Source organism: Felis catus, chromosome C1 (genome assembly GCF_018350175.1).
Source record: "Felis catus isolate Fca126 chromosome C1, F.catus_Fca126_mat1.0, whole genome shotgun sequence".
NCBI classification, from domain to species: domain Eukaryota; kingdom Metazoa; phylum Chordata; class Mammalia; order Carnivora; family Felidae; genus Felis; species Felis catus.
In genome coordinates, this window is record NC_058375.1 from 187,613,042 (window position 1) to 187,637,890 (window position 24,849).

The 24,849-nt window shown below is 36.7% G+C and overlaps 1 protein-coding gene and 1 long non-coding RNA gene across 6 annotated transcripts in view; one reads left to right on the forward strand and one right to left on the reverse strand.

Moving 5' to 3' along the window:
* Nucleotides 1-3,268, forward strand: part of LOC123379246 — a 28,300-nt gene extending 25,032 nt beyond the window's left edge. Inside the window, exon 3 of the long non-coding RNA XR_006583477.1 lies at nucleotides 2,919-3,268. This is a non-coding gene — a long non-coding RNA (uncharacterized LOC123379246). The remainder of the gene's footprint in view (nucleotides 1-2,918) is intronic.
* Nucleotides 1-24,849, reverse strand: part of ALS2 (alsin Rho guanine nucleotide exchange factor ALS2) — a 73,353-nt gene that overhangs the window by 2,262 nt on the left and 46,242 nt on the right. For 3 of the 5 annotated variants that reach the window (XM_019838484.3, XM_011285476.4, XM_019838483.3), the window contains 20 exons: nucleotides 23,026-23,157; nucleotides 22,252-22,380; nucleotides 21,808-21,878; nucleotides 21,398-21,464; nucleotides 20,812-21,014; nucleotides 20,628-20,693; nucleotides 19,476-19,574; nucleotides 18,735-18,899; nucleotides 17,380-17,491; nucleotides 17,095-17,172; nucleotides 12,015-12,148; nucleotides 10,966-11,133; nucleotides 7,142-7,259; nucleotides 6,235-6,392; nucleotides 4,333-4,455; nucleotides 3,653-3,829; nucleotides 2,269-2,314; nucleotides 2,004-2,065; nucleotides 1,313-1,462; nucleotides 1,004-1,100 (listed from right to left, as the gene is read on the reverse strand). In XM_019838484.3, coding sequence (XP_019694043.2) covers nucleotides 1,004-1,100; nucleotides 1,313-1,462; nucleotides 2,004-2,065; nucleotides 2,269-2,314; nucleotides 3,653-3,829; nucleotides 4,333-4,455; nucleotides 6,235-6,392; nucleotides 7,142-7,259; nucleotides 10,966-11,133; nucleotides 12,015-12,148; nucleotides 17,095-17,172; nucleotides 17,380-17,491; nucleotides 18,735-18,899; nucleotides 19,476-19,574; nucleotides 20,628-20,693; nucleotides 20,812-21,014; nucleotides 21,398-21,464; nucleotides 21,808-21,878; nucleotides 22,252-22,380; nucleotides 23,026-23,157 — 2,355 coding nt within the window. Of the gene's footprint in view, nucleotides 1-1,003; nucleotides 1,101-1,312; nucleotides 1,463-2,003; nucleotides 2,066-2,268; nucleotides 2,315-3,652; nucleotides 3,830-4,332; nucleotides 4,456-6,234; nucleotides 6,393-7,141; nucleotides 7,260-10,965; nucleotides 11,134-12,014; nucleotides 12,149-17,094; nucleotides 17,173-17,379; nucleotides 17,492-18,734; nucleotides 18,900-19,475; nucleotides 19,575-20,627; nucleotides 20,694-20,811; nucleotides 21,015-21,397; nucleotides 21,465-21,807; nucleotides 21,879-21,932; nucleotides 22,107-22,251; nucleotides 22,381-23,025; nucleotides 23,158-24,849 lie in introns of those variants that run through there. The other 2 variants (XM_019838485.3, XM_045034284.1) reach the window with 2 other exon arrangements.

Genomic DNA, 24,849 nt, shown 5'->3' on the forward strand with positions numbered 1-24,849 from the left:
AATAGAAATGTTAATGGTATTTAGTTGAAAAGTTCAATTAACCCAAGCCAGAAACCTGACATTAAGTTCTAATTTCTTTTTCTCATTTTAATTTGCCTGTCTTTCCTTCTCTCTTCCTTTTGCTTAAAAATCAAAGAGCATCTATAGTTTGCAATGCAGGTGATTCTGCCCTGATTCTGCCCTCCCTCCAAAACAGGTAATAAGCTATCCCAGTACTTTAAGCATTTATTAAATAATTCCTTTCTTTTCTATTTTTGTACTAATGTTTCCATTTTTACATGTGAAATTTTTATTATAACACTGCCTTTGCAACAGCTATCCCTTCTATTAGAGGTAATGTCCATTCTTGTAACAGGAACATACTATCTTAATTATTGTATTTTTATGAAAGTTTACTAACTGGCAGAGTGGGTCTAATCCTTTTTTTCAGAAGTGTTTATGCCATTTTCAATTTGTTGTTCTTCCAATATACACACAGAATTATTCTACCAAATTCCAAGAAAAATCAAGGTAGGGAACTAAAATAACTTCCAACAAACCCTAGACTACTCATACCAGAGACTCTCATTTGTAACACACTGGTTACAGTAAATACATGGAGAAAAAAGAAGATACAATTCATATTCATTACATACATATTGCCTTCTGTATTTTACATTTCCATTAAATAACTAGTGCCAGATACTTTTGGACACTAAGAATCCTTTCTGTTTCTTTTCTAGAGTTACATTTATAAAGATGGTCTACCTTTATAAGCACTTGTAATGATTTGAATGGTCAATTTATAGGGAAGATTGGGTAATGTGCTTTAGTATTTTGAAGAAGAACTGATTCTACTTTTAATGTATTATATTTTAAAATATTAACAATATGTACTCTAAAGGCATTTAATGATTGCATTAAACCTCTGTATAAAGAAGACAATGATTAATGATAGATATATAATATGGCAAATTAAGGACAGATTTTAAGATTAAAAAAATTAAATATCACCTATACTTACCTTCAAGGTGGTGAACATTATACCCTGTTCCCCATGCTGAAGATACGGGTCCATCAGATCCTCAATGAGGTGTACCTCGGAGCCTAAATTCCTAATCCTGCCCAATAAGATAAAGATACTGAGTTACTCCTATTTATATGTATATCTTCCTTCTGAATCTATGTGAGGGAAAATAAAGAACAGCTCACCATACTGAAATGGGTAAACAGAATTTTTTTTTCCTAGTAGGGGAGCATATTACTGTCATCAATTCAGAAAAAGCACTTGTTAAAATGAGTCACTGTAATAAAGTCAGAAAAGGTTGGTCACCTGGCCCGTAGCACCACATATAAGAAAACAGGAAACAAGTCATCCATGGACCATAAAAAGTCTTCCTGAAGTGATGCCAGGACACTCTGAGAGATCTCTTCAAAAGTCTGCTGGATGACCTTAAGTTTGTCTGACGGGGTAAATGTCGTGCTGTTGTTATTTAAAAAAAAAAGAAAAAAAAATCCTATGAACTGCTTAATATTAAATATTGTTTGACAATATACCCTCCTGGGGTGCCTTAAATTGGACACTTCAGGCATAATGAGTTGCTGGAAGGGATGACCACTGTAATCCCACAGTTTTTTGAGAAAAGAAGCCTCCAACGATCTATGGTTCTTATGGAAGAATTCACTAAGTCATAGATTATCTCCTTTTACCCAGGATCTTATTTTTCTAATATATGCTCTTCTCTGAGTAATTAAGTTTGGTTAATTTCCATTTGGCTAAAGATGTGATTATGTAGATACATTTCTGGGTAGGCTCTCCACCTTTTTTGAAAATACAAGGGACTTGTAGAGTAAAAGGTAAGCCAAATGTCTCAAAACAGCCTTTTCTGATCTCCAGGCTGAGTGTGACACCATCTAGGACTGAAAGGAGCACTTAGAGCTTAGGTTAGGATAAGATCTCATTAACATTTTAATAGACTAACTACTACTTTGATTTATGTGATTTTCAGCAAACGAGAGATTACCTAATCTGCTGTAGACATTCTACAGCTGAGGCAAAACAAGCATCTTTTGTGGTTGGCAAAACCTGCAAAAAGAGAATTTATGAAAATCAAAGAGGAAAGCTGTCTTCTGCAGTAACAGTAAAAAATAATGGCACAGCACAATTCTTCAGTGAATAACTCATGCTTGGGTACTATTCTACCAAAGTAAAATGGAATTTTTTTGCTATCTTGAACACCCCACATCAAAGAAAAACATATTTGCTGAGGACACTGAAATCTACTATACCTTTTTACTCTCTCCAAGGATTGACAAGGTCATTGGCCAAAATTTCCTACAATAGAATCCACACTGTTAATACAAGTTATTACTTAGGGCAGATTAATCCCCGTAAAAACAGCTGATGGCTACATTGCCTTCCCTGTCCCCATTTAAAATAACTATTCCACAGATAAAGTGTTCTGGTTTTTTAAAAAATGTTTACTTTATTTGAGAGACTGAGCAAGTGAGCACGGGTGGGGCAGAGAGAGAGGGAAGGAGGGGGGGAGAGGGGGAGAGAGACAGACGACAGACACAGAGAGACAGAGAGAATCCCAAGCAGGTTCCGTGCTGCCAGCACAGAGCCCGACACAGGGCTCAATCCCATGGAACTTCAAGATCATGACCTGAGCCAAAATCAAGAGTTGGACGTTTAACCAACTAAGCCACCCAGGCGCCCCCAGAGATAGTTTTAATAAACATTCCACAAGTAATTTAAGAGCTTCTATCTTGTCCCTAAGAGATCTGTCAATGAATACTACAATAACCCTATACATTACAGATATTACCAAGTATTGGCCAAAATCTTTCCTTCACTCAGTTTTATCTCATTTTTAATGTGAAATTATTCCACTGAAAAAATTTACTTTCTGATTAAGGCTTGTTCACTTTTTTTTTAGAACACAAATATATAATGAATGGTGCTGGGGTGATCAGCTTTATCATCGTACTAGAAGAAAGGATAATGTGTTCTCCCGGAATAACAAGAAACAATGCTCTACAACAAAGCACTTCTAAAACTTTTAAATTACAAATTGTACATGGGGAGGAAAGAAAAAGAAGGGAAGGAAGAACATCAAAGACTAAATACAATTAATTTTTTTCTGAAACTATAAACATGTATTTTGTTTTAAAGAACAGCAAAATATCAGATGGGATAGCTAAAATCTACATATATATATACACACACACACAAACATTTCATACACACACACAAATAAAACACATTCAGAAGAATAATCAAGATTTATACCCCACTTCAAAAATTCTCAAAAATAAAGATTAAATGTCACTATTTTGCTGAATAATAGATATGCAAGTAAGTGAATCAACTGCAAATCATAGATTCAATTAATAATGCTGTTTGCATTAAAAAAAAATTTTTAATGCTTTTTGAGACAGAGACAGAGCATCAGTAGGGGAGGGGCAGAGAGAGAGGGAGACACAGAATCCAAAGCAGTTTCCAGGCTCTGAGCTCTCAGCACAGAAACTGACGTGGGGCTTGAACCCACAAACCGTAAGCTCATGACCTGAGCTGAAGTCGGACGCTTAACTGACTGAGCCACCCAGGTGTCCCTCACTGTTTGCATTTTAAATTAAACCATTTGATTTTACTCGTAACTACTGTACTTACCTCTGCACCCCAAGGAAGCCCAGAAGAGCAATATCTGGCTGTTTATTTAGTCGTAGTACACATTCCCAGTAAATGTCTTCCTCACGATCATTATCCAGGGCATAGAGCATAAACAGTGGTGGGTAGAGCCGAGGTAGTAGTACAGGAAGCAGTAACCCAGAACTTGTTACCACATAACTACAAAATATTGGAGAAGGAGAAGCATTCATATCAAAATTGAATACAGAATCAAAGATTTTCAGTTTCAAGCTGAAAGGAAGATGGGATATTTTGAATAAAGAAACAGTTCTAACATTATTCTGCGTTTTTATCTGGAGGTAACATGAAGAACTTACCTATGGCCCCAGAGTTTTATATCTTGGACCAACTGTGAATTCTTTTCATTACCTCAAAATCTAAACCCAGTTGGTTTCCATTTTGAAAATGATTCTCTGTGGTTATTCTAGATGAGCATGATGTTACTTTGCTCAGCAGGCTCGGAGCCCAGTAACTCATGTGTGCACTTCCTTGGGGTTTGACTAATACAACTTAAGACCTGAAAGGGACCTCAGAGATTACCTAGTCCAGTCACATTATTTTAAAAATAAGGAAACTGAGATCTAGAGAAAACTCTTCCTTGGGATTCTTTGGATAGGATCACCCACCCTCTTTCTTCACTATCTCTACCCAACTCCATTTACCCAGGCTCTGGAGATTCGGATCTGGAATCTGATTTCCCAGTGCAAAAGGATTTCCTTTCGGTTGGCAGAGGAGCAGAGAGAGGAATTGTGCTGCCCTCTTCAGGAAGCTCAGGAAATAAGAATCTAAGGAATAACAAAACACAATTAGACAATTATACCTCTAGAATGTCTAAAAAGAGTAAAAATGCATTTCTATTATTTTATCTATTTAAAGACCTATGAAATCAAAATTTATATCAAGTAAATATTTTAGTTTCCTGAGATTCTTAACTGATGCTTCTTACAGGATAAAATTAAGACTATAGCTAATGAATAATACCACTAAAAAATCTTCATGTGCTGTGTTTTTTGGTTTTGGTTCTGAAGTAGGCTTTATGCCCAGCACAGAGCTCAATGAAAGCCTTGAACTCACGACCCTGATATCAAGACCTGAGCTGAGATCAGCTTACCTGAGCCACCCACGCACCCCATTTCTGTCTAGTTATTAAAAAGTGAGAAATTCTGTTTTTCTAACTGACAAATCTCATTTGAGGTCAATTCATATTGAATCTTTAAGCAGAAACAGTTATTCTCAGGGTATAAACAAATATTAGCTGAAAATGACATAAATATTCAACATTAAGAAAAAATGAAAATCTAATCAATATAAAAATTTTTAATGTTTTAAAATTCAAGTTGCTAAAAAAATTTTGCACATGATCAAGCTGCTAAGTTATGAGGACTTTTTTTCCTAGGTTTTGAATTTGCCCTAGATTTTATCTCTGAACTCTTATATGCAAATGATGAGCTCTACTCTAAACAACTTTATTGTCCTCTTTACTTTCAGACCTAAACCTTGAGTCTTCAAAGGGAGTTTCCAATCTTCTATTTTTGTAGACTTATACCTTGCCCCTGCCTCTGCCCCTTATTTTATATTTGGGAAAACTAAAAAAGGTCAAAAACTTATCTTCATTATACCCATCTAACTAATGTCAGAGCTGAAACACTCCCAGCCACTGGTCTTTTTAGTGGATTACACTGGCCCCCTCAAATCTGAGACATTTCCAAATGTATCTATCAGTTTCGAAGCTAATAATAGAAGGAAGTTTTCTGAGACAAATTTATAAATTTTCATATAATTATCTCAATATAGTAATTACTTATTGGCTTAAACCCAATAAAGGATCTTGAATTTCACATATTCCAAATTTCCTATGTGAAACTCTTTCCAAAGATGCTCTATTTGCTTCCTTTCTTCCTTTTCAAAGTCTCTGCTCAGGTATTACCTTATTAGGCCTCCTGGAACCTCTTTTTAAAATAGCAAGCAGCCTCTTACCTCCAGCTCCATCTTTTGTCACATTTACCAACACCTGACATACCATATGTTTCCATATGTTCCACTAGAATGGAAGCCTATGAGAATATAGACATTTCCCTGGTGATTAGTGATGTCAAGCATTCTTTCAAGTGTCTGTTGGTCGTCTGTATGTCTTCTTTGGGAAACTGTCTGTTCAGGTCCTCTGTCCATTTTTAATCAGATTGTGTTTTTTTTTTAAATAAAAGTGTTGCATATGTAAGTTCTTTATATATTTTGGAAATTAACCTCTTATCAGATATATCATTTGCCAATATCTTCTCCCACTCAGTAGGTTACCTTTTCATGTTGTTGATGGTTTCCTTTGCTGTGTTTATTGCATAAACATAAAGTAAAAACATGAAACATGTTTTCATTTTCATTACTTAACTATTTAAGGATCTGTGGCACAAAACCATTTTCTTGATGAATAATTTCTGTGATAAAGAGGAAACTTAATGATTCTTCACAAAGTTGCTGTAATCTCTAGATTCAGGATGAAGACATCCAAGCATTAGCATTAACCACTATTCCACAGTTTGCAGACTTCAATGAGAAAGATCTCTTACCTCACCAGCTGGAAAATTCGCTTAAGGTAGGACTTAATCTCCTTCACAGCCTCCTGCAATAACCGGCGATTGGCTCCCACACCCACATATGTCATTCTATAAACTGCAACCAGTGTCTCCACAAGCCTGCCCAGGGGGTGCAGAGGAGTGTCACAGGCCTGAACAGGAACGGGATCAATGAAGTCAATGACTAACAACAGAAACAGTCAACCAATAAATAATAAAACAATTTCATAAATGATAGACAATTTTCAAACTGGCAAGGACTAAACATTTGGATGAGAAAAATTCAAATACTTTTAACTTTTCTAAAAGAGTTGAGTCTACATATAGAGTAGGAATTCCTAATCTTAATCAAAGAATGCCTTTAACATCTTGGGAAAATAGCTTTGGATATACTGATAAATATAATTAAACTATAAACTTCACAAAAACAGATGTTACCTTTCAGAAAACTAAACGGCAGTTGATTATGCCTGAAAATACTCTTCAGTTCCCTTGATTTCTCTTAATACTCCTTCCTGCAACCCCATATTGATGCATGTCATACTTTAAATTGTAGCTAATCTTACAGGACTTGAGAAGGAAGCAAAGAGCATAACCATGGGGTGAGGGCAGCATGCTTTATTTATACAATCTCTAGTTTGTTACCAACAAAAATCAATTTTAAACTTTGACCCTTGTTCTCAAGAACCCTCTTGAGCACTTTACAAAACTTAAAAAGTTCTATCATCATGATACAGCAATCTTCATGTGAAAATGTGCTTTTAGTAGTTAGAGAATTAAAAAAGAAATACTTAGAAAGCAAAAATAGGATTAGAGCACCAATAACCTGTGAGCAGATTTGAATGATATACTGTGGTAGTTGTGTCATTAATTCATAAGACCGGTGTAATTTTGACTCTACCTTTATTAAATATTTCTTGATGTCATCATATTTCTCCACAGAGAAGGCACCAACATGCTGAGGAATGAATTCCAAACTCTCTAGTGTTTGAGTCTGTGAACGACTTAATGTCTCTGGACTGTAAAAAGACAACAGAAAGCCCATTATGTATTTCATATCATGAAAGCAAGAGGGGCGCCGGGCTGTCTCTGTCAGAAGAGCATTATGACTCTTGATCTCGGGGTCCTAAGTTTGAGCCCCATGTTGGGTGTAGAAACTAAGTAAGGAAAGAAAGGAAGTAAGGGAGGAAGGGAGGAAGGGAGGAAGGGAGGAAGGGAGGAAGGGAGGGAGGGAGGAAGGAAGGAAGGAAGGAAGGGAGGGAGGGAGGAAGGAAAGAACAGAGACAAAAGAAAGAAAAAAAGAAAGAAAAGAAAAAAGAGAGGAAGGAAGGAAGAACAAACAGGCGAACAAAAGCAAACTGTAATGTGCACATGAAACACTATCACCAAGTAAGGACAAAATGGAGTACCCAGTACAGTGCCTGGCCCAAATGAGCTCATAATAGGTAACTGACCTGCTATTAGATTTTTTTTAAGTCATTCCAGTGTCATTTAATGTTACTTCATACCAACTACAATTAATTAATGAAGATTTTGCTTTAGTATCAACCATGGTGTTAGGTGATACTATGTTAGCTTGAAGAGAAAACTGGTAACAGACTTGTTAATGACAAGAGAGAAATGGAAAATAAGAGAGGAAGGTGTGAGGAAAAAGGAAAACAAATGAAATGGCAGCAGAAAAAGGAAAATGAGCTCAAGTAAGGAGATCATGAGGATGCTACAACAGGTGGTGAGGTAAGTACATAATGAGTAAAGGGAAGCTTTGAGCGAAGAGGCTATGATAAAACACATACTTAATAATCAACAGACATTTTTGGTAATGGTATTCTATTATCAGATTACAACCGATTAGAAATGGTGTACATTATTATACTATTTTAGATAAATAAGACCTCTGTGGTAGCAACATGTTTTATTATATAAAAGTTCATTCACTCTCATTCCCTGGAAACACCCAACAACAGTTAACCAAGGTTAACTACAGGACCAAAGTCTCAATGTTTAAACTGACAGGCTCTATCAGTGAAGGCTGACCCTCTGCATCACACACAAGGGAAAGTCCACAGCTTTCATCAATCCTAGGAGTTTCCATTTCTTCTACTAATAGAAAGAATCCAAGGCAAAAATCGTAAACTTCATGAATAAAACACTATATTCAGTTCCCATTTATACCAAATATAGGGGGGAAAGAACCCGAACTTCTTTCAATACAAAGGGATTAGTAAATTCTTTGGGTCCAAATTCCAAGCATTGCTTGTGGGAGTTACTGGCCAAGTTAAAGAATAAGGAAATATGTACAAAAGCAGACGGAGAGGGGGAAAAAAGTTAGGAGAAAAGGAGAACAGGGAGAAAATAAGAAAAAGAAAAAAGAGAAATGAAGAGGTACATCTATAATTTTTCTTTCAGTACTTCAAAATTGTTGTGCCACTTGTTTTTGGTCTCCAGAAGATACTGATGACAAATATGCAAGCATTTGAATGGTGGTTTCCCCTCTGTGTAATGCCCTTTTTTTCCTCTAGTTGCTTTCATGATTTTGTTTTTCAATTTGACTGACATGTCTGTTCACGGATATCTTTTTTTCAGGACACAGGTTGCTCAACTTCATGAATCTGCACATTTGTCTTTCACCAAATTTGGGATGGTTTCAACCATTATTTCTTCAAATATCTTTTCATCCTCATGATTTTTCTCCTCTCCTTCTGGGATTCCAAAGACACAAGTACTAGACTCCTTAGAGCTCTGTTTATTTTCTTTTTCCATGTATTTTCTCTCTGTTGTTCAGTTTGGATAGTTTCTATTAATCTGTTCTCAAGTTCAGTGACTCTTCTGCTGTCACCTCTATTCTGCTAGTAAGTTCTCCTAGTGATTTTATTTTGGTTATTATATTTCTTAATTCAAAATTTTGATTTGGTTCTTCTTTATATCTATTTTTTTGCTAATACTTTTAATTTTAGTATTTGCTTCCAGGATGTTTGTGATTGCTCATCTGAGCATTTTTATAATACCTGCTTTAAGTTGTCATAATACTAAAATCTACGTTGCAGAGTCACTGGTGTCTATCATCTTTCCCAAAATAAGTTAGTGGTTCTTTGATTGCCAAGTAATTTTGGTTTATATTCTGGACATTTTGAGTATTATGTTATGACACTTTGGGTCTTGTTTCTATCCTATGAAAAACGTTGACAGGCATAACAGAGTACACATGGAAGGCTTGAAACTACTATCTTTAGAAGGATCTGCTTCCTAAATTTCCCTATACGGACATGAATTATTCCCTACCTGATAAGGGTATTTTGCTGTCCATAGACTATGCTAACAATGTGATTTATGGTGACTATCTGCTTTCCTTCTAGGACTGTGGAATTTTGGTAGTTGCTAAGCACAGAGTGCCTATGTGACCAGGCCCCTCCATTAAACCTTAGGCACTGAGTCTCTAATGGTTCCTAGGCAGAAAGACTGTAAATGGTGGCTGCATTTTACTGCTGGAAGGATGGTGTGCTCTGTGTGACCCCTCACAGAAGGGTGAGAGCATGGGTAGCTTGCACATGGATTCCTCCAGACTCTGCCTGTGTCTTCTTCTCTTATGATCTGGCCGTAGCTCTTTACTGTGTTGCTGTAGTAACTCTTACCTGCATGACTTTATGATGAGTCTTATGAGTCCCTCTAGTCAATCACTGAACATGTAGGTGATCTTGGGAACCTCTGAAACAGCTGATATTTTTGATTCAGTCTTCTGTGGGCAGTGGTGCCAATGGCAGTTCACTTCTCAAAGCCTTTGCAGTTCTATTTAGGTATGTCTGTGAGCACATCACTCAGTGGTCACTCTGGGACATGGTTGAAAGTCTACCTATTAGCTCAGTTCTCAAAGTGTCTGGTCTGCTAATTAGGATCAAATCCACATATGTGCAGGTCTGGGGTGAGCCCAGGAGTTCATAAACAACTTTACAGGGTTGTTTTGTAGAGCTCTTCTCTCTCCATTACCTCCCCAGCATTTTCTGGGTCCCCTGTTAGATCCTCAGGTCAGAAACTGCTCCCTTCTGTCAACATGCCACTTCTAGGACCAAGGGGTGGGAGGATAGAGAGAGAGGCCAGAAAAGCAATGGAATTCAGCCATGACTACTGCACCTGAGGATCCACCAGTGGAGGAAGAGGTTTCCAGTCCTCCAAGAGTTTTCCCTGTTCCTGGCTGCTCTAGCAAATCCCACTGCCACCCCTGTCCCAGAAGAACATGGAGGCTGAAGCATGAGAAAATGAAGAAAAAAAGAAAGAAAACCCATATGTATCTCCTCCACTCTATCTGAGCTTTAGGAGTCTCTTTGTTGCATCTTGAGCCAGAAGCAAAGGGTTTTTCCTCAAGTTATGTCTAAATCATAGTACTTACTTGAAGCTTTCAGGTTAATGGAATTCAGGGTGAGGGATACTGAAGTTAAAAAAACTCAAAACTAAAAAAAAGACAAAAACAACTCACTTGGTACTTTGATTTCAGGTATTCCTCCTCAATATACTAGCTGATATTTACCTTGTAGAACAGCTGTTCATATATTGTCTGGGTTTTATAGCTGAGTTCAGTAGAAGATAAAGATAGGTGTGTTTTATCTAAATTACCCAGAACAGAAATACATCATTGAAACTTAAATTATATTTTTAAGTTAAATGTGGCAAGCCTTGACTACTTGTTAAGTTTCAACTTCCTACCATACTATGCTGGGCAAAGCATTCACTCACCTGTCTCTGTGTTGGCGCCGATTGGTAGTCAGGGCCACAGCAATATTGTCCCATGCTTTCCAAACTTCCCCTTGGCCTGGGTTATCACAGCCCAGTTGACGCCAACATTCATCAAAGACTGCTTTCCATTTCTCATCAGCTGACACTGCCAGGTTTCCTAGCTTCCTGCTAATAAAGTCACATCAAGCTCTTATTAATCTCTTGTGCAAAAATCCTAAAGAACAGAAACTTCCTGATATACAACTGGGAATGCTTCTGTAACACAACTGCCCACACTGATGGTGGTTCTATTTCATAAACACTGAAAATTCAAAAAAAATGGTTTTTAGCTACTTAATGTTTATCAGATACTAAGGTGTATAAATGGTTAAGTATGAAGCACATCAGAATTGACTCCTTTGTTTCTACATTTCCACATAATCAATTTTGTAAAACTGATTCCTGTTAAAACAAGGACTTCCTGTGCTTTGCACATCCCATAATGAGAACTGTGAAATGCATTACATACTGAATTCTAAAAATACTGAGTAACAGAAAACATATCAAGGTTCCATCACAACAAAGAATCTGAGAATCTACCATAATACAAACACAAAGCTAATGCTGGAATCAAAAAAGGAAAATAAATATATGCCAAAAACCTGAAGAACATAACACACTTAAAGATTTTGTTTTTTTTCCCTACATGTGCAGAATATACTATTCCACTTGGTACATATATAGGCTTGGCTTTTACTTTTTAGAATCAAGTTGTATAGGGATTCCACTTAACAATGTTCTCTTCCAATCAATTTGGATACTTTTACCACTAACAGTAAAACCACTCCCATACACAGAACTTTTATTTTAAATACCCATGACTATAATCTAAGCCAAGACTAAAGATTCAGCTATCTGTAACAGTGGCAGTTGGCAATATAAGGAGGTTACATTTTGTTAAAAATGACTTTAAAAATTTGTTATGCATTTAAAATATTAAGCAGCTTTGATATAATCAAGACAACTCAAAACATTTAGTAATTAATCCACAATTAACACTAGTTACTCACAAAACTTTGGGTCTGTCTTTATCACTCTCATACAGACTAGGCTTGAAGTAAGTTCCGGTGATTTTTATCCCAGATCCCCATTCTCCACTAAAATAACCTTCAATGTAATCTCCATTTGGCATAGTCAGCGTTCCCTAAGTAAAGTAAAAGAAAATGTCGAATTAGAAGCAGTATTTCCAGTTTAAAAAAATCAAGAGAAAAAAAAGCACCAACTGGTTAACATGTTCCATTATTTTTTATTTTTTTAGAGAAAGAAAAAGAGAGCATGCATGCATGTGCAAGTAGAGAAGGGACAGAAGAAGAAGGAGAGAATCTTAAGGAGGCTCCATGCCCAGTGCAGAGCCTGGTGTGGGGCTGGATCTCACAACTGTGAAATCATCATCTGAGCATAAATCAAGAGTTGGACGCTTAACCAACTGGGCCACCCAGGTGCCCCTAATACATTTTCCTTTTTTAACTCATTAGCAGTCCCCAGTTCTCTAGCAGGGGGGGCGGGGGGGCGGGGCAAATATACGTACTATGCATCTCTAAAAAGATTGTATGAAAATAATCCATGGGTAAAAGAAAAGAAAAAAAAATCACTGAATAACTGGTAAAATATTTTATGCTGAATGAAATGAACAAACAACTTATCCAAATTTATCCAATCTAGTGCCCAGAGGCAAATTATAGGTATAAATGCCTGTATTAGAAAATAAGAAAGATATGAAATTAGTAATCTAAAAGTCCACCTTATAAAATTAGAAGAGCAAACAGACCCAAAACAAGGAGATAACAAACACTAGAGCAGAAATCAATGAGATTTTTTTTTAAAAAGAGAAAAATCAATGAAACCAAAATTTGCTTCTTTGAAAAGATACACAAATTGGCACTTAACTAGATTAATCAAGGAAAAAAAAGACATAAAATTACAAAGTCAAAGAATCAGATATTATAGCAATCTTACAGAAATTTAAAAAGATTAAGAAAAAACTAAGACAACAATTTTATGCCAACAAATCTGAGAACTTCAATACAACAGAAAAGTTCCTAGAAAGAACCAAATTGCCAAAACTGATTCTAAAAGAAATGGAAAATCTGAATAGACCAATTTAAAGAAAACTGAATTAGAAACTAAAAGTATTATCATAAAATAATGCTCAGGGCCAGATGATTTCACCAGTGAAGTCTCCAAAACATTCAAAGAAGAAATAATACCAAGATTTCACAAACTCTTTCAGAAAACAAAGGGGAAGGGAACCCTTCCCAACTCATTCTATGGGGCTAATTTTATACCAAAGACAAAGACATCATGAGAAAAGAAAACTATAGACCCTTATCTCTCATAAATACAGAGGCAAAATCTTCAACAAAATATTAGCATTGAATCTCACAAATTATAAAAGTATTATATACTATGACCAACTATGATTTATCCCAGAAAAGCAACCAATACACTATATTAAAAAAGGACAAACATCACACAATCACCTCAACACACAGAAAATGTTCTTTGACAAAATCCAAGATGTATTCATGACAAAAACTCTCAACAAACTAAGAACAGAACTATCTCAATCTGATTAATCTATGAAAAACCTTTAACATCATACTTAATGGTGAAAGATTCAGTGTTTTTCCTCTAATTTTTTTTAATGTTTATGTGAGAGAGAGAGAGAGAGAGCGCGAGCGAGAGCGTGCACGCGTGCAGGGGAGGGGCAGAGAGAAAGGGAGACCAGAATCCAAAGCAGGCTCTAGGCTCTGAGCTGTCAGCACAGAGCCCGACGTGGGGCTCGAACCCACGAACCGTAAGATCATGATCTGAGGCAAAGTCAGACCTTTAACTGACTGAGCCATCTAGGCACCCCTTGATTTTCCTCTAAAATAGGGATTAAGGCAAGGATATCCACTCTAACCACTTCTATTCAACATTCTACTGGAGAATCTAGCCAGTGCCATCAGACAATAAAAAAAAAAAAAAAGAAAAGCCTTCCAGATTGCAAAGGAAAAAGTAAAACTGCCTTGATTTGAAATCAACATGATCCTGTATGCAAGAATTCCTAGGAAATACACACAAATACACACACACACACACACACACACACACACACACACACACACAACCACACCACACCACACCAAACCTGTAGCAGAATAAACAAGTTCAGCAAGGTTTCAGGATACAAGAAAATACATAAATCAATTATATTTTTATATGATAGCAATATAAAATCAAAAAGTAAAATAAAAAAAAATTCTCTTTACAACAGCCTTAACAAGGATACTTAGGAATAAAGTTAACCAAACTTATGCAAGAGATACACATTAAAAACTACAACACATAGCTGATAGAAATTAAAGATGATCTAAATAGAGAGACATTTCATGTTTATGGATTGGAAGATTCAGTATTACTAAAACGGCAATTCTTCCCAAAATGATCTATAGATTCAACACAATTGCTATCAAAATCTCAGGCTTTATAGCAGATATTAACAAACCACTCTTAAAATTTATATGAAAAGGCTAAAGATCCAGAACAGCCAAAACATTTTAAAAAATAATTCTTGATTTCACTAGAATTACTAGAAATCTATAGTAATCAAGACAGTGTGGTAACTGGTATAGAGACATGTACATCGCTGGAATACAAGAGTCCAAAAAGAAACACATTTTATGGTGAATTAATTTCAAAAAGGTGTCAAGAAAATTCAGTGGGAAAAGTTGCTGAGGCAATTGGATACCCACATGCAAAAAGATCAAGTTAGACTTTTTTTTTTAATTTTTTTTTTAACGTTTATTTATTTTTGAGACAGAGAGAGAGAGACAGAGCATGAACGGGGGAGGGGCAGAGAGAGAGGGAGACACAGAATTGGAAGCAGGCTCCAGGCTCTGAGCCATCAGCCCAGAGCCCGACACGGGGCTCGAACTCACGGACCGTGAGATTGTGACCTGAGCTGAAGTCGGATGCTTAACTGGCTGAGCCACCCAGGCGCCCCTCAAGTTAGACTTTTAACCCACACCATACACAAAAGTACCTCAAAATGAATCACAGACCTGAATATAAGAGCTAAAACTATAAAACTTTTAGAAGAAAACACAGAGGAAAGTTTTGTTTTTTTTTTTTTCTATTTGAGAGAGAAAAAGCATGCAAGTGGGGCAAAGGAGCAGAGGGAAAGAGAGAACCTCAAGCAGGCTCCACACTCAGCACAGAGCCCAATATGGGGTTTGATCCTATGACCCTGGGATCATGACCTGAGCCGAAATCAAGAGTTATACATTCAACCAACTGAGCCATCTAGGTGCCCCCAGAAGAAAATCTTAATACCTTGAGTTAAGGAAAGATTTCTTTATATATGCCATCAAAAGCCTGACTCATAAAAATGTTTTTGATATAATGGACTTCATTAAAAAGTTTTGTGCTTCAAAAGTCACTAAAAAGAAAATATAAAAAGACGGGTGCCTGGGTGACTCAGCTGGTTGAACGTCCGACTTTGGCTCAGGTCATGATCTCACAGTTCGTGGGTTCCAGCCCTGCATCAAGCTCTGTGATGACAGCTCAGAGCCTGGAGCCTGCTTCGAACTTCTGTGTCTCCTTCTCTGCCTGTCCCCTGCTCATGTTGTCTCTGTGTCTCAAAAATAATAAATAAGCATTAAGAAAAATAAATGAAATGGTTCAACATTTAAAAAAAAGAAAGAAAATAAAAAGACAAACCACGACTGCAAGAAAATATTTGCGAATCCTATATCTGATATTAGAACTCATATCCAGAACATATAAAGAACCCTTACAATTCAATAAGACTATAAGCAAACAAATTGTCAAAATATCAAAATAACTGAATAGGCATTTCACAAAAAGATAGAGGAATCACTAATAAAAACATGAAAATATGCTCTACATAACCAGTCATCAGGAAAATGTAAATTAAATCCATGAAATATCATTTCACACCTAGTAGGATGGCAAAAAGAAAAAAACAAAAAATAAAAATGCTGGAAAATATGGAGAGAAATTAGAATCATCATACATTAGTGATGAGAATGTAAAATGATGCAGCCACTCTGGCAAACAGTTGGCAATATCTTGATATGTTAAATGTCAATTTCCCATACAACCCAGCAGTTACTCTCCTAAACACTTGCCCAAGATATGAAAACATATGTTCACATAAGAAACTGTATTCAAGGGGTGCCTGGGTGGCGCAGTCGGTTAAGCGTCCAACTTCAGCCAGGTCACGATCTCGCGGTTTGTGAGTTCGAGCCCCGCGTCAGGCTCTGGGCTGATGGCTCAGAGCCTGGAGCCTGTTTCCGATTCTGTGTCTCCCTCTCTCTCTACCCGTCCCCCGTTCATGCTCTGTCTCTCTCTGTCCCAAAAATAAATAAACGTTGGAAAAAAAAAAAAAAAAAAGAAACTGTATTCAAATGTTTATAGAAAGATTATTCATAATAGTCTGAAGTGAGAACTAATCCAATGCCCATCAATGATGAAGCGATAAACAAAATGTGGTTTTAGAATACTATTTAGCAATAAAAGGCAATGAAGTACTATACAGGTCACACTATGGGAAAACCTCGAAAACATTATTCTAAGTCTAGGAAGCCACACAGAAAAGCCCTCATATTGTATAAATCCATTTATAAGAAAGGACCTGAGGGACGTCTGGCTGGCTAAGTCAGAGTGTACGACTCCTGATCTCAGGGTTGTGGGTTCAAGCCCCATGTTGGGTGTAGAGATTACTGGGGGAAAAAAAAAAATCTTAAAAAAAAAAAAAAGGCAAAGCAAAGCAAAAAAAACCTGAAAAGGCAAATCTACAGAGTTATAGAGTCCACTAAAAGGAGGTTGCCTAGGATTGGTGACAGAAACGGTGAATGACTGCAAATGAGCAGGCAATGGTGACAGAAATCTTTTTTGGATGACGTGAAAGGATCTAAAATTGGATTGTGGTGATGGCTATCCAACTCTGTATATTTACTAAAAATCATTGAAATGTACTCTTAAAACAGGTGAATTTTATGACAAGGTAGCTCTTTTTTGTTTAAGGTCAAGAAAAAATAAGTATAAGATTGTATTAGAGGAAGAAGAAAGTTAGTTTCCAACCTTTCCATTAAGAGTCCAGTCATCTGAAAATTCTCCCTCATATATAGTATCATCTTCGGAAAGTAAAACCCCATTTCCCTATGGGGAGAAACAAAACAAAAATCACAACAGATAAAATGCAAAGTAACTTAAGGAATACATGCAGCCATATCCCCCAAAGCCTTACATAATTTTAAAAGATAAGAAAAATAGTACTAAGAAGGTAGAACGTTAATAAAAATGATTTAAAAGGGCATAGAATTTTTAAAAAGTCAATAATAAGTATATGCAAAATATTTTACTCACCATCATTTTATTAAGGTGAAAGTTGCCTTCATAGTATAATCCAAACTGGGTAACTACCACACCATTGCCTTGACATACATCATCTTGCCACATTCCCATATACTTTTCCCCCCTGTACAGAAATAGAAAAGAAATGGAAATGAAAAACTGATGGTAAGGATGAAATGGAAAAACAATTATAACATGGGAGTTGCCAGAAAAAAAAAAAGAAATGAGGTTTATCATATAAAAAGTCTCATTCTGAGGCACCTGGGTGGCTCAGTCAGTTGAACATCTGACTCTTGATTTCAGCTTAGGTCATGATCCTAAGGTCATGAAATCGAGCCCCATGTTGGGCTCCACGCTGAGCATGGAGCCTGCTTAAGATTTGTATTCATATTCTCTCTCTCTCTCCCCCTTCCCTCCCTCCCTTCCTCCCTCTCCCCATAGCAATCTCTCCCAAAAAAAAAAAAAAAAAAAAAAAAAGGAAGTCTCATTCTTCACATACTCAAACTCAGAGAAATCTTACTAATCTCCACTATAAAAGCAAAGTATAAACTGATTGTTAAATAATCATGGAGTTTAGTAATAACATCTAAATTTTAAAATCCTACATTATGAAAATGACATGAAGGGGGAAAAATGTATCTATTAAGTCCAAATGCAAATCAGACTAAATCAAATATGGAGGCAAAAGAACTACATTCATCCTCAAGGTTTAGTTAACTGAATTTAAGCTTGATTCCTAGATTATTGGCATAACAAGTCCCTGACCTAACAGACCTAAGCAAAAAGATGTTTAGATATCATTCTACGACCCAAAAAGGGAATTTCCACTTGTCTCCTTGACCTTTTACTCCTATTATGTCTGACTGTTTTAAAGGTTTTTCTTTTTATAACAGTCAAAAATTTGGTAACTTCTAAGACACTAAAAGCTTCGTATGTGCGGAGCTTTAAGGAAAATGGTACCAATGTTAATTTTGAATGATCTTGATCTTGTAAAGAAGTAATCCACTATTTGGTTCATAAGCAAATGGATAAAATAATGCCTGCCAACTGTGTCTTATTAAGAATTTTCTCAATACTGTCCAATTAAGATGCTCAGCCTTCATAAAAACATCGCTCTTGGGGCCCATGAGTGGCTCAGTCAATTAAGTGTCATGATCTCACTGTTCATCGAGCTTATTGTCAGGCTCTGCTCTGACAGTAAGGAGCCTGTTTGGGATTCTCCCTCTCTCTCTCTGCTCCTCCCCAACTCATGCAAGCTCTCTCTCAAAAGAAATAAATAAACATTTAAAAACATCGCTGTTACTGGAGAAATACAGGAACCTTATCCTCTCATACTAAACTTTGAGATTAGAAGGAGAATACTATACCTAGTGATATCATCAAAGACACCATATCCTGCTTTCTTATCCATTACCCACTGGCCAATGAACATACTGGGAGAAGAGGAAGTCAATTTTCCACTCCGTAGGAGACCATGACCATGACGCATGTTATCTTGAAAACAGCCTTCAAACACTTCACCAGAGGCATAACTGTGGTTACAAAAAATGGATAAAGACCAAAAACACATTGAATTCTGAGGCTCATTTTTACAAAGTTCAGGAAATTTAAAAGTATACTCCTGTCCCACTGGTATCTCTATTTATTTATATGATGATTTTTCACCATTTTTTTTTCATGTTTGAATGACTAAGGCTAAGAAATTAAAAATATCCTGGATGGTATTCTGTGTTAACATGGGGAAAAATGTGTATTAATCTCTTATGAGAAAATGAAATAATGAGTAATCTCTGAAAGGATCATACATTTTATCCATATTAGAGTTATTTAATAAATATAAATTTATAGGAAAGACATCTAGGAGATCCTATGAGAAAGCTATGACTTCTAAGGTTTGTACTATTTTGTTGAAAATTAAATAATAAATAACCTAATATTTTCACCTTGTGATAGACAAGTTACCTTTATAAGAAGACTTTTGAGGCAGTTTCAGTCAAAAAAGAGTAAATAAAATTTACTCCTTGGAAATGTTGGCTACACATACATTTAAGTTTACATGATTCTTTGAAAAAGCAACACCAGTCTAACAACTTTTCCCATGTTATTACCTATAGACTCCTTGACCACACATTTTTCCTTCTTTCCAATGGCCCACATAATGGTCTTCTTTGTTCAGTGCTTTGTTTGGGATTCTATATTCTCCATATCTGCCAAGGAGAATAAAAAACATCAGAAGATGCATTTAGGACACATTCGCCTTTTCTAGGTATGCACTTGTAAACATTTTAACAAGGAGAACAGAAAAGGGAATTACCTGTGGGGGAAAGGGGTAAATGGGGTTTTGGTTTAAACTGTATTTATTATCTAAGCTATCTAGCAAGTCTTAGAGGAGTAGGGCATCAATCCCACTACACAGAGAGATCAAGTATTTTACCCCAACTCCAGTGAAAAACAGAAAACCTGTGTCCTAAGCCTCTGCCACTAATTAGCAACATCACCTTGGTTAAGTCCAGGTACCCAGCAACCTCACCTGTGTCAGCGGGGGGAGGGGTGGTAAATGAGATTATCTAAAGTCTCACATTCTAAAATTCCATTAAAAGGAGATTAAAAGACATCATAAAAATTTATATCATCATATACACAAAAATCATCTACCCAATTTATATAATAACCTTTTTTATATAGTAAAATAAATTACTTCTCTAACATGATACAAAATACTTCACTGCTGTAAGTTTATCATGCAATTATTTTTAGTGTTAGAAAACACAACAAGCTGATACAAAAATAATGTCATTTGAGTACCATTAGTATATCATCTAGAAGATTTCTCCTTTAGCACATCACAGAAATTAAAGATGATTTAAAACTACTGAAAGGAAAATTTTTCTATATCCTTTGTGTAAGGGGGGCACTATTATCTCAACAGTTCACCACCAATATTACCCCAGGTACTCAGTCTTCACCACTGGGAAATGGACAGAAAATAGTCCCATTTTAACATACAGAAAGAAAGGCTGTGTCACTTGAGGTCACAAGGCTATCAAGGTAAATGATTCACTCCAGGTAAACCAAGGCTGCATCCTAGATTCCCAGCCCTCTTCATGATCACACATCTGCATCATAAGCCCTAGCACACTGCATGCATTTCTAAAAAACAAAACAAAAATCTATTTGTTTTGAAAATAGTTCCCAATACATAATGATGTCATCAGTGGATGAAACTGAATTTACTCTTATGTTTCACCCCATCTTCTTACCCATCTTCCAAGCCATTCCTGAACATGCCAGAATACATCTTTCCATCTGGCCACTTCAAAACCCCTCTGAAATGCATAAGCAAAAAATAATACATATCAATTAATGTTTCAGATAACCAATACTTTTTCAATCTTGAATCAGACTATCATCTTCACCCCACTCATAAATCTTGAACATTTTCACCTGCCATGGGGCTTCCCTGAAAGCCAGCGTCCATCATAGGTTGCATCCTTTAGGCGAGGATCCTTATAGAAAGTATATTTGGCACTGCGTGAAATGGGTGGTTCCTGCCTCTGAATACTACTGCCACTTCCATAAGGTGGAAGGTCAGATGTCCCCCTCAAAGCCTGATCCACAGCTTGGCTTATAGCCCGTAGCCACTTAGTCTAGGAACAAAAAGTAAATGTGAATAACCTTAAAGCAACAACTCATCACGCACTGCCTTAAACCTTGATAGCTTTCCTTGCTGTGTCCTAATGATAAATAACTTTTTGCTCCTAGTAATTCTTAGCTCCTAAATAATTTTTCTGTCTCCTAATGCTTTTCTTAATGAGTAATGCTGACTGGCTCTTGGAATTTACTGCTGTATGTTTAAAAGTAAGTCACATTAAAAAAAAAAAAAAATCTACAGTCCTGGTTTAATGAAGACTTACCAGACATAATTACGGATCATTAGCCAAGCAAGAACAATTTTTATCTTTTCTTTCCTAGCATAAGATACAGAAGTAGTCAGGCCAAAGATAAAAACAAAGTATCATAATGGACTAACCTTTTCCTGGGGTGTTGATGAAATGAGAGTGAACTGCTCCTCAGGTGTAGTTATCTTTAAGCCATTCCTAAAATGTTCACAAGGATAAACACCAGGAGGTATGACAACCTGTCATTATAATATCACCCCTCAAATATGAAAAGCAACTTGTTTATTTTGAGAGTCAATTAAATGTAAATGCAGTCATGCCCTAGGTTTGGTTCTTACAGCACACAGAGTTACTTTGCTCCAGGTGTTATCATGATCAGCCATGATCTTCACAATCCGTTTAACTATCTACATGCTGGGAAGGTGAGCCGCGTTTCACAGAATGGGGAGGCCTCCTGAGCTTTTTATCATGTCTAAGGAAATAACCTTGACAGCAAAGGGAGAGAATTAGGGTGAGGGTCGGGGAAGGGGGACACACTTACACACCACCAGCTTCTTCAGAAAGTGGCTCTGCCCATAATGTGGCCAAAGGGAAAACATGATGTGTGGAGAACTGAAAGAAACAACATGGAGTCACAGCTGAGAAAACCCATATAGGCCCTGGGGGGGGGGGGGGGGGAGGGGGGAGGTGTCTCTGCTACGTAACCCTTTTCAAATGGTTAAGTCCACATGGGTGCACCATCTCAGCCACATGATCCCCATAACACAGCTAATGCCAGTGGGTCCTGCCATCTCTGCCACAGGACTCCACTTGGTTGATACTCATTTTCAAGCTGGAAAACTAAAAGAGCTCTCTGAAATTTGGTCCATACCACAAATGCAAGCTAAACATTCTCTTTTATTCAATAATTTCAGCAAAATCACAGTACTTTTAACAGAAACTGATGGTATAATTAATTAATGTAACAGTTAGGAACCCAGCATACCTGAGCATGGACTAGGGCATCATTAAAGAGAATGAACCAATTCACAGAAAACCTCCCAGCATGCTGCAGAGATAGGGCTCGGTTACTGCTCTCACACAGCAGTCGACGCTCTGGCTTCCTCAAGGAATCCTGGAATTGAAGACAAATATATAGGAGCGCCTGGGTGGTGCAGTCGGTTAAGCGTCCGACTTCAGCCAGGTCACGATCTCGTGGTCTGTGAGTTCGAGCCCCGTGTCAGGCTCTGGGCTGATGGCTTGGAGCCTGGAGCCTGTTTCCGATTCTGTGTCTCCCTCTCTTTCTGCCCCTCCCCCGTTCATGCTCTGTCTCTCTCTGTCCCAAAAATACATAAAAAAACGTTGAAAAAAAAATTTTTTTTAAATAAAAAAAAAGAAGACAAATATATAAACGATCTTCAGAATTATTTTAAAATGCAAGGAAAAAATGAAAAAGACACTAATCACATTTAGGAGAATCTGTTGCTCATAGGTTAGTGTTGGACCTGAAGTTAGATAGGATCTGAACACTTAATAAAAGCGCTCAAAGAAGATTAAGAGAAAAACAGGAACAAACAAAAGGTGAGTGTTCAGAGAGGATTCTTAGAAATGAGGGTAGATGTTTACAGCATCTAATGCTGTGGCCCTTAGACCACCCTTAGAAAAAGGCTCATTAAAGCATTATTACCATAAACAAACAAATGAGGAATGGAGAAAATTATGACAGTTGTTATGGATATGCCTGCTGTTTGCTGGGGTAATGCCAATTGGCATGGTTTACCGTCATTTTTCCAGGAAAGGTCTTCCAGAAGCCCAGTGTGTATTCAGCTTCCTTCCTTTTCCTGCCGAGATGGAGAGCAAGAGACTCATAACAAGAACTGGAATCCTGCAGTTTCTGGTATTCTGGAGACGTCTGAAAGCCAATAATTAAGGGAAGGGAAAAAAATATATAAAACAAATGTCCACAATCTGTAGCCTTGGTGTGGTTTTAGATATGTAATATTAAATTTATGGCAGAAATCCAAATCAAGAACAGAAATGGTATACTAAAGGGAACTGAGCAGAAAGAAAATTGGTTCCAGAAAATTCTACACAGAGATACATATGAAACACTGGAATAACTCAAGGGGAAAGAAACAAACACTGGCAATTATCAGTGAGGAGAGCAGCAGAGTACTCATGATAGGGCAGGAATTCTCAAATGTTTTCGCCTCAGGATCTCTCTATTTTGCTTATGTGGGTTTATCTATTGATATTTACCATTATTAGAAAATAAAGTCGAGAAATAAAAATAACCTTTATTAACTCACTTCAAATATAGTAACAGTTTAAGTGAAAAAGAACTCTATTTTCCAAAACAAGAACAAAATGCTTCGTGAGAAAAGTAGCAATTGTTTTACATTTTTTCGAATCTCTTTATTATCTGGCTTAAAAGAGGAGAGCTGGATTTTCATTTCTACTACTAAATTTTTTTTTAATTTTTTTTTAACGTTTTTTATTTATTTTTGAGACAGAGACAGAGCATGAACAGGGGAGGGGCAGAGAGAGAGGGAGACACAGAATCTGAAACAGGCTCCAGGCTCTGAGCCATCAGCCCAGAGCGCGACGCGGGGCTCGAACTCACGGACAGCGAGATCGTGACCTGAGCTGAAGTCGGACGCTTAACCGACCAAGCCACCCAGGCGCCCCTCTACTACTAAATTTAACCTGTTGGCTGAAATATATGAAGAAAATCTTCCTTTATAAGGATATGTAACTGGAAAGGGAGGATTATTTTAATAGCCATTTCAATTAATAGTGGATATTCTCCTTTGAAACTAAACCAAAATTTGTTAACTTAAGTGGTTCTTAAAGAGTAGCTGCAATGTGGAACCTGAAACTACATTAATCAAACTTTCTGTACTCTATTCTCTACATAATCAAACTTCCTCTACTCTATTAAATCCACTGATCTGTGTTACACTTTGAATAGACCTTTTACCTATGCATGGTGTTTTAACATGTGGATTAGACTTCTGGAAAATAGTGTTTCACTGAGTTATGCAGACCTTCCCAATGTTGATACGTTTTATTATACAACATCAAAAGTTCCATGTTAATATTATCACCAATCTCATCAGAAAAAGTCTTTAAGTACTGGGAAACTGCCAAACTCAGTGACCCATACATGTTTTCCACATTGTACTTTTTGCTTCACAGTTCAGATTTTATCACTGGCAACAAATACTGTCTGTTGTTCTCCTTGAAGGAACAGGTTCATTTACTCATTTTTGAGAAAATATCTACTGAATACCCAGATCTGAATTAACACAGTTATCCATCAATTGTCTTTTCAAGTTTAAAAAAAAAAAAAAAAAAAGGCAGCTCTCAACTCAAACAATAGTAATCTTGTGTTTTTTCTGGAAAAAAACACAAACTTCAGTACCCAAACCTCCAAACTTCAGTACCCAGAAGAGCCGCATCGTGTACTTCCATCTCATCATACAGAATATTAAAAAGATATATACTTCTACATGTGGCAATGATGTTAATTAGACTTATTGTGGGTGATCACTTCACAGTATGTACATCTATCCAATTATTATGTTGGACACCTGAACATAAC